Here is a 12,644-nt window from a genome sequence, read left to right as displayed (position 1 = left end):
TTTCTAGTGGTAAGCAGGGACTATTCTTCGTTGCAGTGCACAGGGCTCTCGTTGCAGTGAGAGGCCCCTTGTTGCAGAGCACAGGCTCTAGGTGCATGGGCTTTAGTATTTGGAGCACATGGGCTCAGTAATTGTGGCTTGTGGGCTCTAGACACGGGCTCAGAAGTTGTGACGCACAGGCTTAGTTGCCCCACAGCATGTGAAATCGTGCCAGACAGGGCTTGGACTGGTGTCCCCTGCATTGGGCAGGTTAGGCTCCCATCCACTGAGCCACCAGGAAGAGTCCTTCATTCATCCTTTTAAAACATCCAGTTACCCTGCAAAAAACAAAGTTCAGTTCACACTGGACTCTTCTCTTTTGCAATAGTTATTACTGAATAAATCTCTCCTCACCATATTAACTAGTGTCCAGCTTTGGTTATCTTTGACATAACTTTTGAGCCATGTCCTAAAGACTAAATTGTATTTGGTCAAGGAGATCAGGGGAAAATACCCAGTCCAGGAATAAGCACAAACACTGTACATCTTAGATATTGGACCTTCAGATGAATTTTAAAAAACATAATATAATTTTTTGGAATTCCCAAATATAAACAACAAGGTTTAAATAATGCTTTTAAAGTTAACTTTCATTTTGCAATTTTAAAATTCATATCTCTCCCTCTCCTTTTTGGAAGGTGGGGGTCTCAAACATTTTTGTAGGTTCTTTAAAATTCATCTGAAGGTCCAATAATCTAAGATGTACAGTGTTTGTGCTTATTCCTGGACTGGGTATTTCCCTGATCTCCTTGACCAAATACAATTTAGTCTTTAGGACATGGCTCAAAAGTTATGTCAAAGATAAACAAAGCTGGACACTAGTTAATATGGTGAGGAGAGATTTAATTCAGTAATAACTATTGCAAAAGAGAAGAGTCCAGTGTGAACTGAACTTTGTTTTTTGCAGGGTAACTGGATGTTTTAAAAGGATGAATGAAGGACTTCTCTGGTGGCTCAGTGGATGGGAGCCTACCTGCCAATGCAGGGGACACCAGTCCAAGCCCTGGTCTGGCACGATTTCACATGCTGTGGGGCAACTAAGCCTGTGCGTCACAACTTCTGAGCCCGTGTCTAGAGCCCTCAAGCCACAATTACTGAGCCCATGTGCTCCAAATACTAAAGCCCATGCACCTAGAGCCTGTGCTCTGCAACAAGGGGCCTCTCACTGCAACGAGAGGCCTGTGCACTGCAACGAAGAATAGTCCCTGCTTACCACTAGAAAAAGATTCAATCCACGGAAGGCATATGGCTAAATCCCTGGGGAGATGCCACAAAATATAATTAGACATCACATCTCCTTTTTCCTCTTACTTGTAGGAATTATGAGGATAATGGTCCTTACTTGAATCATCTTGGAAAGCAACTCATTCGGATTCAGAATATTCCTACCATCTTATGTGTGTTTTTTAAAGTATAAAGCCTCTTTTCTAATTATAAAAGTAATGTATATTGATTTTTTAATTGGAAAATTCCAGAAATGAGGAAGAAAGTAAAATAAAGCTCCATGCTCCCCAGTAATCCCATTACTCAAATGAAATTTGGGTCTAAGCTCCTTCCTTGGGGTCATTCATTACGAACATCACATCATACATCACACCATACAGTTGGCATCTTCCATGAGCTAAGTTTTCCTGATCTGCATTTTAAAGGGGATCTGTAAGGGTGATGAAGTAATATTTGGGCATCTGGGAAGTCTGTGCCTTTACAGCTTGTACTTGCAGCTAGCTCCTGCGTGGAGGTGGAAAACAACCTCACCTCAGCATGTAGGCCGTGGTGGGCAGGAGAACAGCAGAGCACCTGGCTGACGCCATGGCAGCGATGCCTTCATCACTCACTTCTTCCAAGTGACTGATGGCCTGGGCTCCCAGTTCCACCCCAAGCTAAGCAGAATGGACAGAGAAAGAGAGGTTTCACGCATAGCAACAACAAATCAATAAAATGCCTGTATACAGTTTTTCCTACAAAAATAAATAATACTCTATTATTGTCAACTACCTCTTGTAAGCACAAGCCTCCAAGTGGGTAAAGGGTTTATGGTGGACATTCATTTGAAAATTTAGCTAGCATGCTACTTCAAAAACTATTCTTACACACAAATGCTTACCAAGATCTTCAAACATTTGTTAAAAATTTTACGAATCTTATGAATCAGAATAAAACATTGACTAATTCTGGTAGTAAAATCTGATTGTTAAATATCATAAAAATACAAGAAAGGTACCTGGAATGCCATTGCACTCAGAGAAAACAGATCAGGTGAGAAAACAGACTTTAGGAGTGTGGAATCATTTGTGTAATTTGAAAATATCTTCTTTTTTTTGGCCACACTTCACAGCTTTAGGGGTCTTAATTCCTGGGCCTAACTTGGGCCCCTGGGAGTGGACACGTAGAGACTTAACCACTGGACCACCAGGGAAGTCCCTAGATTATCTTCTTGAACTTGGTTTTCCTCCAGATGAAAAGTTTATGCTAGGTTGTTAGAAGACAACTAAGAAGAGGTAATGCTCAGATAAGAATGTATTAAAGTGGATTATTTCTCAAGAAGAGATAATGCTCAGATAAGAATGTATTAAAGTAGATTATTTCTCAACTTGACAAATTTTGACACATGTGCGCACGTGCGAAGTGCCCCAGGCTGAAAGGTGACATGATGAGCATCCCAAGGAAAGAAGACTGATAGCTGCTGGCATTCCACTGTGAGCCAGGGAGGCTGTGATGCCCACACCAGGGCAGGGAAGAAGAGCCCCCCACCAGCATCTGGCTCAGGTAGACGAGCTCTGGGATCGGGGCTCTGGGGGCTTGTGGACAGCGCAGATGATGCTCCCCAAGGCAGGTTCCCTTTTGATCTTAGCATCTTCCTCAACTTTTCCAAACTTGATTTGCTCATCCAGGGAATTATCAACTTCTATTGATTTAATTCACATTTAATTCACAGTCACTCTCTACAGCCCAAAGTGTCTTGTTGACCACCCAGTTCTCATTCATTTAACAAATATTTACTTTCTAAAGACCATTTGCACTCTAGGCACTGTGTTAACCTCCAGGAAATAAGGCTGGGTAAGGTTGGACATGACTGAGCAACTAAGCGTGTGCACACACACAGACACACACACACAAGAAGACATGGGTGTGGTCCTCAATGTGTTCATGTCCAGTAGGGATCACAGAGGAGATTTTAAACAGTGGAACAAGGACAGGGAGAGGCTATAACCCACTCTTGGAGAGGTTTGGGAAGGATCCCAGAGAGGTGGTCACTCAGATGAAACCTGGAGGGGATTTTGAATCTCTTCCATGTATGAATAAATGAATCTGGGAAAGACTTAACAATTTGAAAATCATCCTGTCACTATTAAGGCATGCTCCACTAAAATTCGTCTGAATGCTGCCACAGAAAAACTCTTCATGTGAAATTAAGAGACTGTGCTAGGGTGACTTCGAGTGACAATCAAAACAGGTTGTGAATTTAGTAAATGAGATCACAAAGGTATTTTTTTTCCTACTAGTATCACCAGGAGGAAATAATAAAAGTAAATGATCAGCAAAAAAGGATTTCAAAGCTCAACCAGACCAACCTGCACATATTTCTAACAAATTTCTCCATTCTCTATCTTTTCAGAAGGTCATTCCTTCCTTTGAACAAACTCACTGAATTTTCCATAGCACGAGTGCTGACAAAAGAAGAGCAAAAGAACAGCCATACCTCAGCAGCCTTCATGGGGTGGAGTTCATCCCCATGGAAGTTAATCTGTAACCCTATATCTTTCCCACTTTGAAGAATTCTTCTGGTGGAATCAAGATCAAAGACACCCTTTTCACAGAACACATCTATATTGTCAACGTGTATTTCCCCATTTCTGCCAAGTTCCTTCAGCCTTGGGAGGTGGTTTTTGATGATGTCATCAGCAGCCTCAGAAGCAGTTTTTCCTCTGAGAGAAGAAAAGGAGATCACCAAAGGCAAGTTAAAAAAAAAAAAAAATTATTGGAGAAAGGAGTCTTTGGTACTTGGAGAACCTGAGAAACTATAGATATGTGACCCTGAGCCTCAAAAAGGTAAAGAAAGAATCAAAGCTATAACTCAGGACTCTTAACAATTGGGACAAACCTGCCTAACAGAGGTATTGACAAGACTTCTGTATACACTGGCCGTAGAGGCAGCGAGACAGATGGCTCACCCATTCTGGCATACTGGGGTTGCCTTTGGGGAAGTCAGCAAGGCCACCTGGCTGAAAACCTGAATCTTCTTGTCAAGGACACTTAGAGGACATCCTGGATGCTTCCCTGACACCCAACTGTGGGCCCCTTACCTGGGTCCAGCTATCATCCTGACTTTTTCTTCCTCCACAGTTTCTAGAGGCATCTGCCTAAGGAGTTCTGTCTCATCAGACATAGGGGAAGAAGGAGACCTTGAAATTCTAAAATTCCTGGGTAGTTATATCTGAGAATGGGCTGGGCTTTTGGAGTCAGACAGCCCCAGAGATCCACCACTTTGCTGGCTGTATAACTTTGGACACACGATGCAGACGTCATGTGGTATCCTCTGGGCCTTTATCTTTGGGGATGAAGAGGAGACCTCACAGGCTCAGTGGCAGATGGAGAATTTTTCTGTAAAACATCAGCCTTGTATTTGGCACACAGAAAACTCTCACTCAGCAAAAACTGCCTGGGTGGGTAGACAGATGTGGACTATGAGGAGACAGGTACTTATATATGTTGTTTCTATTTTTCAGACAACCATATAGGAAAGGTGTTATTTTGCTGATTTACAAATGAACAATTCATGTTCAGAAAAATTAATGATCAAAACTTAAAATCAACCAGTTGGACAGAGCTAAGCTTGATTCAAACCCAGGTCTGAGGTCTCTCCAAAGTCTGAGACTTTTCTACCATGTCACATTGTCTTTTCAATTGAAAAAAATAACAAAAAACAGACTATCATAGACAGGATATCCCAGAAGTCTTAGTGCAGTTTCAAGTCTTAATAATTTCAGAAGTATAAATGGTAAATACATACAAAAAACATCATTGTAAATATTCAATATTTATGTTTCTTTCTACTTAATTCATTTTGTAAATTTTTCACAATAATTTTCAACGTTAATTTTTTTGGTTCCTCTGATTGAGGATGGTAAACAAATATTAACATTAAAATTTCTATTTTTCAAAGTTCACAAAACTAAATAAGTGTAAAAAATTTAATTAAACCTGAAATGATTTAATTATTAATTTTGAATATTATTTAATTAAATGGGCTATTTAAATAATTAAACCATTTTGGTAAGCCTGAGGCATTTATTATCTAAGTTACCTCACGCCAAGAGTTGACTCATTGGAAAAGACTCTGATGCTGGGAGGGATTGGGGGCAGGAGGAGAAGGGGACGACAGAGGATGAGATGGCTGGATGGCAATCACTGACTCAGACTTGAGTTTGAGTGAACTCTGGGAGTTGGTGATGGACAGGGAGGCCTGGCATGCTGCAGTTCATGGGGTTGCAAAGAGTTGGACACGACTGAGCAACTGAACTAAACTGAACCACAACTTAAAACTTCACAGGCAACGCCCTGTGAATTCTGCAGTCCTGGATTTCTTTTGGATCTTTTGGTTCTGGAACTGTGGGCCTTCTGAAGTAGTAATTCCAGGACAGACAAGATGCAGGAACAGAAGGGGAGAGAATTCTCTATGGCAAATCCCACACGGGAGAAACTTTTTAGATAAAGAGAAAAGCTGAAAAACACATTTACAACAATAAAACAAAAATGCTTGCTGCTAAACAAGCAAACAGATGAACAACAACAACAAAAAACCCAGCATGAGTTATCTTGACATCAGATACCTCTACAGGGTGTTAATCTCTAAGGTGCCTTTGTGATCACTGTCATGGGAAACTACTTAAATGAGTATCTGTCATTTTAAAGGACCTATCAGGGCAATTTCTTTTTGTTCACCAAAAAAAAAAAAAAAAAAAGTTGTGAACGTCTGTTTTTCCTTCACCATGAAGAGACTTGCAAATGGGTGGGTCTGATGGAGACCACCTTCCTAAAACCATGTGTGTGAGATGACTGACCTTTAAAATCAGAACACCTTTCCAAAGGCTCTACTGGTTCCTCTGCAAGAGCTTAACTGCTGGTGCACCTTCACCCCCTGGAGAGCACAGCCCCCACTTAGACATCCCCACATGACCCCTTCTGGTTTTCAACTGCCCGAATTAAACTCCAGTCCCTTCTGTTGAGGTTACTTTGGCACGGAGTGGGCTCCGCAGTAGGTGGCCGAGATGCCGATGTCCAACTCCTGCCGGGCGCGCTCAATCACCCGCAGCATCTTGAGCTCCGTCTCCAGATTGAGGCCGTATCCACTCTTGCACTCCACCAGCGTGGTCCCCGCCCGCATCATGCACCCAAGCCGCTGCTGGAAGGAGCTATACAGCTCCTCCTCAGAGGCCTGGCGGGTGCGCTCCACTGTGAAGTTGATCCCTCCTCCAGCCTGATGAATGTCCATGTATGTGGCTCCTGCCAACTGAACACACAGGCTCACCCTTAGGTCTGGAAAATAAAGGGAGGCTGCAGGCAGGTCTGCAGAACCTATGTCCAGGGATGATATTCAACATGATTGACAACTGATATGGCATAGGCACCATAGCCAATCAGAAAGGATGCTGGGACACACAATTCTAGAAGTCCCTACTCTGCCAGGGTGGTGAGGAGTTGTGGGGGTCAGAGGTGTGCCAGGAAGGGACCAGGGTAGCAGAGATGGGAGACGTGGTAGGGACCTGGGGTCTTAGGGTAGTGACAGTTTACCAACAGGTACAAAAGTATTTCAACAATCCAGTTAGTCCCAGTGCATACCAGCCAATCTCAGTCTACTGCTCAGCACCTATGAGAAAGTGAAGCTTAGGCGATCAGGGGATCCCACTGTCGTTACCTGAGTCTCCACCAAGAGGCCCAGAGCATTCCCACCCCTCAGTATTGGGCCACCTAGAGTTTCAGGCCTGATCTCTGTCACTCAAGAAAATAAAAAGGCTCTTTCTGAGATCCTGCTGAGCTCCTGTTATTCGGAGCTGCAAGGAGGGTGGTGCAGACAAAATGTGCTATCCTGGGGGGCTCCCTTTGCTACATCCTTTCCTTTGTTCTTAATTCTGTCACATTCAAGTTATTGCAAACTAGAGCTTTTAAGGAAAATTCAATGGTTTTATAATAAATTATCTTCAAGGATTTCATGTTCACAAAAACCTGGTGGGTTCGGCCCTTTCTGTATCAGATAATTAGAGAATTGGACTGCAAACCTCTAAATTTTTGGCTCTGAAATTCAGTGGTTTAATAAAGTCTTAAAAAACAGCTCTAGATTGTTGAGAAAGGTAGACAATACTTGAATAAAAAATTTTTTTTTCTGAAATCATGCAATTTGGCTGTTAGGATGTACAGTTTTTTAAAAAACAGTGTGAAGAAAAAATATGAAGGAAACTCAATCTGAAAAGGCTACATACTGTAGGATTCCAACCATATGACATTCTGGAAAAAGCAAAACTATGGCAACAGTAAAAAGATCTGCAGTTGCCAGTTTTTAGGAGAGAATAGGCATAGCACAGAGGATTTCGGGCGGGCAGTAAGATTACCCTGTATGATATTACAATACTGGATGCATGTCAGTAGACATTTCCTCAAACCCAGAGAATGCACAACAGCAAGAGTCAACAGTAACAAGAACTACGGACTCTGGGTGATAATAATGTGCCAGTGTAGGTTCATCCATGCTGACAAATGTACATCTCTGGTCAGGGATGTTGAAACGGAAAAGGCTGTGCTTTGGACAGAAGTTGGGGGCCAGTGGCATATGGGAAATCTCAGAACCTTTAATATAATTGTGCTGTGAACCTAAAACCGCTCTAAAAAAGTCTACTAAAAACAAGCAAATAAAAAGTGTGAAAATGGCTCAAACCAGGGATATGAGGGTTAACTGTGGCTAATTAATGACTTATTAAAAGGACTATAATTTATGTTTCTTAATGTCTAATTTTTCTGTAGGAACAATATAAAGCTTATTTTGTGATTAATAATACATTTTTCCAACTTTGACCCCAATTAGTGGCGATTTTCAAACTGCTTCCTGGAGTCCCTTCAAAGGCTACCAGGGAATGGAATGGGGGAAAAAGGGGGAAATTAGTGAGCAAACCAGGTAAAGCTCTATTTTAAAAGGAGCACTTGGCAGCTAAAATATCTTGAAAACTATTATACTTCAAACTATTGATAGCCCTGTGCACAACATAAAGATTTGGCACCAAGTCATAAATTAGTTAACTTTGTAGTAACTTATCTCCATAGTCGAAGCTAGTAAAAAAAAAAAAAATCCATTAAATAGACACATAGACATTTGTTGTAAAGTCTAACAGCCTACAAACTCTAGAAAAAGTTTTGTATATATTTGTGCTTTATTTTGATTTGCCATTGTTTACTACAGTTACCTTCATTGCAAACTCGTGAACTCTTTCGCCAGCCCATACTGGATGTGTGTGTGCATCCACCAAACCTGTAATCAACAAATCACATCATGTTTAAAGTTATGAAATCAAAAGCACTTGGACAGTAGGCAGACTCTAACATGGTTCTTGGGAAAGCATGATGGTGATAGCCATCTTGGAGGGTGAAGGAGGAAGAATGTGTCTGTGTGGTTCCAAGAAGACTCTCCATGGTTGGTCTAGAAGGCTCTAATGGAATACTGACTCAACATGATGAAAACACAGCTCCTTTTGCCCAATAAATCCATGCTCTCCAAACAAGCTTTTAGAACAGAATGTCAAACCTACTAGTTGAGCAAAACCAAGGACTTTATCACCAAAGAATAATCTAGGTGTGAAAAAGAATAATACAATCCCTACCCTCCACTTTGAGAAGGCAAAATATGAAATCATAAAGATGAATCTTTCTTCAAGAAAGAAATGTGTTTTAATTAAAGAGAAACTATAAAGCAACCACTTGGAACTTTTGTTTATGCAGGTACAATTTGGTAAACTATGTCTTTCCAGAGCATTTAAGTTCCTTATGGATTAAATGATTCATTAGTGGCTTTGATTAGAGTAAAACCAAAAATCCCTATTTGGATTGCTTTCTCTACCACATTCTGTTCTTTCTCCTGAGATTTCACCCTGAGTTTCTCTCCTGACCCCCAAGAGCCAGATAGTAGAAGTTCTGTCAGATATACAGACTACACATTTTTAAGGTATAAACCCTAGCCTCAATGTCTGCACAAAACTCAAAATTTGTGCGAACTTTGTTTCAGATGATTACATAAAAGCCATGATAGAGTGAAGTGTTAGTGCTCAGTCATGTCTGACTCTTTGTGACCCCATGCACTGTAGCCCACCAGGCTCCTCTGTCCATGGGATTTTCCAGGCAAGAATCCTGGAGTGGGTTGCCATTTCCTTTTCCAGGGGATCTTCCCAACCCAGGGATCCAACTCGGGTTTCCTGCATTGGAGGCAGATTCTTTATCATCTGAGCCACCAGGGAAGCCATAAAACATGGATAATTTAGGACATGGTGGCTAATAAACTGATTCTGTTGTCAATCACTAAAGATAAAAATGAACTTTGGTGAAATCTCTAGGGATCTTTGGCTTATGTTTCTTCTGCCTGGAGATGGGTCCTTTGTTTCATACTCTATACAAATTTAGAGTCTATTCTAGAATTAGAGAGAGCAGCTTCCCTATTTGCCTCCCCTATGCAATGGATTAATAAAGTTCTTTGGACAGTTTTTGAATCCAAACCCAACACAGCTGGTTTCTTTTCAGCAGGGGAGTGGAAAGAAGTGGATTGAATGAGTTTGATTCCAGTTGGTCCTTTACCTGTTTAGAGATCTTGGGTAAGATATTTCACATGTAAATATCAGTGTTCTAATCTATGATGTGTAGACAATGATACTTACAAGGCAGTTCAGTGTCATTCAACAAGAAAATGTGTCTGTAAAGCAGCTAGACATTTACTAGTAGAAATTCAATAAATGGCAGATATTATATTTTCATATATTGTGAGACCTTATTTAAAACAAGGTACTACTATTCCTCTTTATTAAAACTGCTTTCAGGCCTTTATTGCAAAAGGGGTTAATACCTGGCAAGATGCATTTCCCAGAACAGTCAATTCTTTCTTCAAATGTTTCTTCTGAAAACTGTTTTTGGATAGCATCAGCAGGACCGATGGCTTTTATGAAACCATCTCTGAAGAAAAATCAAGAAATTATCACAAAATTTGGAAGAAGTATTGTGAAAAATTTGACCAATGATTTAAACTATGAAATGATTACCAGTAAGTATAATGAAGTTACTTTCAGTCAATCAATATTTACTGTATTTCCTTCTTGAGCTTTTGTCTTTGGAAACTGACTCCAGACACACCAAGGCAAAAAGTCATGTGTAGCAGAGATTGCTAGTTGTTCCCCAAGATCAATGTTTCCTTTTCCCACAGTGCTAGATTCCTAAATTTTAGCTGAAATCTTGACCATCCAGAATAAAGACTTCATTTCTAAGTCTCCCATCAGCCAGGTGAGGCCATGTGACTAAGTTCTAGCCAATAGGATTCTCTTCTCTTCCTACTTCCTACCCGCTGGAATGTAGACACCATAATGAGAGAAGGCACAACCATCTTGGATGATGGAGTGAGTGTGAGGAAGACTGGGGTGCTCAGCTGAGCAAGAAGGTAGGGGTCTAGATCCTTGGAACTCCATGGAGTATGGCTATCAACTGACCCTAGGTTCCTACATCCATGCAATTCTTATTAACTGATTTTAACAAATTTTTGACCATAACACTGGGAATATTTTTATTCCTTTGTTAATTAAACACACAGAGAGTCCCTAAAAACTGGGCTCTTACACAACCCTAAGCAGCCTCAGATAAGGGATGAAACTTGTGTAATTTCAGTGTCACCGGTTCTTCGATTCAGATGGGAATCCAACCCCTAGGCCCACTCCAAGTCTGCCTTCCAAGCTTCGGCTGTTCTTTTACTCTCAGAAGGTTAAATGAAAATAACTGAAAAATGTCCTGTTTCTGGTGGCTGAATTTTAATATCACCCCAAACTATCACCACATAAAGGGCTTCTGTGGGTTTCAAGTTTTGGGGGTACAGCAGAAGCAGGTGGGAGATACGCTTTGTAAAAATTCAGATCTCAGAACTCCACCCATAGAGATCTTGATTCAAAAGACCTGAGGATAGGTACGGAGTGGGTGGCAGGGACTGGATGAAAGTAATCAAAATGTACAAACTTCCAGTTATAAGATACATAAGTACTAGGGATCTAATGCACAGCACGATAAATATAATGAACACTGCTACATGTTATACATTAAAGTTGTTAAGAGAGTAAGTCCTAAGAGTCCTGGTCACAAAGAAAAAAATTTTTTTTCTATTTCTTTGACTTTGTATGAAAGGATGGATGCTCACTATACTTACTGGTAATCATTTCACGATGTATGTCAGTCAATTCATTATGCTGTTCACCTTAAATCTACACAGTGCTGTATGCCTATTATATCTCAATAAAACTTGGTGGGGGGGTAGATCTGAGGATAAGGGGGTGGGGAGGGATCAGAAATCTGTCTTAAAAAAAAAAAACAAACTCAGGCCATCTGAGGCAGGTGGCTCCTGTCCACACTTCAGGAAGCATTGGAGAGAACCCCTACCCCTTCTGATTGCTGCAATCATATTTTATCAGCAGAGGCGCAATCCTGATGCGGCTCAGTGGGTTGTGCAGCTTGAGAGTGCTTTTCTTTTCCAAGTGAATGACAACCCGAAGCAGCCAAACACGTTAGCAATAGGCGCCTGAAAAGGAGGCGTGCAACCATCTCCCTGGGTGCAGGAAAGCTGTTACCGCCTTTTCCTCCACAGCGCACAAGTTACAGAACGAGTACTTGGCTGACTAGTCCCCCTCAGCAAGCGACCCGCGGCGCCCGCAGCCCAGACGGCGCGGCCACTTACGTGCCCACCACCAGGCTGGCGCCCTCCAGCACCTCCAGGCTGCGCAGCGCGTCCCGGGTTAGGAAGCGCTCGCCGCGGGCGCACACCAGCACCACTTGCCGCGCGTTCTCCAGCAGGAGGCGGTGGCCGCCGGCCATGTCGCCAGGCACCCTGAGTCTAAGGGAGGCTGCTGGGCTTGCGCTGAGCTCAGCCAGCACTGGAGGGGGCAGGTCCGCAGGGGTGTAGCCACCAGTCCCGAGGGCGGGGCGGGGCAGGGGCTCCTCGCCTTGGAGTTTCCTGACTGCCAGGGATGCGGGCCTCCCCTCCACGATCGATCGCGAGGGCAGTGAGAGTACAAAGACAAAAATGCTGATTAGTAATACATGTTATAATGGACTCTCCTCTTTCCTGGTCACTTTGTCACGTTCTGGGTAAATGCGGTAGGAATTACTGTCCCTACTTCACAGATGAGAAAACTGCAGCTCAGTGGTGGGAAGGGAGAGAAAGGTGGGCTACGAAGATCACGCGACCTGGCGGAAGGGCGTCACCGAGGACTAGGGTACCCCCAGAGGAGTTAAAATGGGGAGGTGGGGGAAAGAACCTGGGAGGGAGCCCCGGGAAGGGACAGAGTTTGGAGAAACCTCTGCCCAGGGGGGCTGGAGCGGCA

At 42.4% G+C, this 12,644-nt stretch overlaps 1 protein-coding gene across 1 annotated transcript; it reads right to left on the bottom strand.

Moving 5' to 3' along the window:
* Window positions 1–625: 625 nt before the first annotated feature.
* AMDHD1 (amidohydrolase domain containing 1) lies at window positions 626–12,192 on the bottom strand. The gene is made up of 6 exons (XM_070789561.1): window positions 11,999–12,192; window positions 10,136–10,242; window positions 8,493–8,557; window positions 6,273–6,550; window positions 3,740–3,965; window positions 626–1,919 (listed from the first exon to the last, which is right to left on the bottom strand). The coding sequence occupies exons 1-6, from the start codon at window positions 12,133–12,135 to the stop codon at window positions 1,791–1,793; spliced, it is 942 nt and encodes a 313-aa protein (XP_070645662.1). The 5' UTR covers window positions 12,136–12,192; the 3' UTR covers window positions 626–1,790.
* Window positions 12,193–12,644: the final 452 nt, after the last annotated feature.

This window comes from Bos indicus, chromosome 5 (assembly GCF_029378745.1).
Source record: "Bos indicus isolate NIAB-ARS_2022 breed Sahiwal x Tharparkar chromosome 5, NIAB-ARS_B.indTharparkar_mat_pri_1.0, whole genome shotgun sequence".
In the NCBI taxonomy this organism is placed as follows: Eukaryota; Metazoa; Chordata; class Mammalia; order Artiodactyla; family Bovidae; genus Bos; species Bos indicus.
The sequence above is the reverse complement of the archived record's forward strand: the minus strand, read 5'-3'. Positions and strand labels throughout refer to the sequence as shown.

What these genes read in the sequence shown, in the direction of transcription:
- AMDHD1 (XM_070789561.1), bottom strand. Translation starts at nt 12,135, where the DNA reads ATGGCCGGCGGCCACCGCCTCCTGCTGGAGAACGCGCGGCAAGTGGTG. An exon ending in GCCAGCCTGGTGGTGGGCAC is followed by an intron (nt 10,243 to 11,998) that starts GTAAGTGGCCGC and finishes ATTTTTCTTCAG; the next exon opens with AGATGGTTTCATAAAAGCCA. An exon ending in ACCCCATGAAGGCTGCTGAG is followed by an intron (nt 1,920 to 3,739) that starts GTATGGCTGTTC and finishes CATTCTGCTTAG; the next exon opens with CTTGGGGTGGAACTGGGAGC.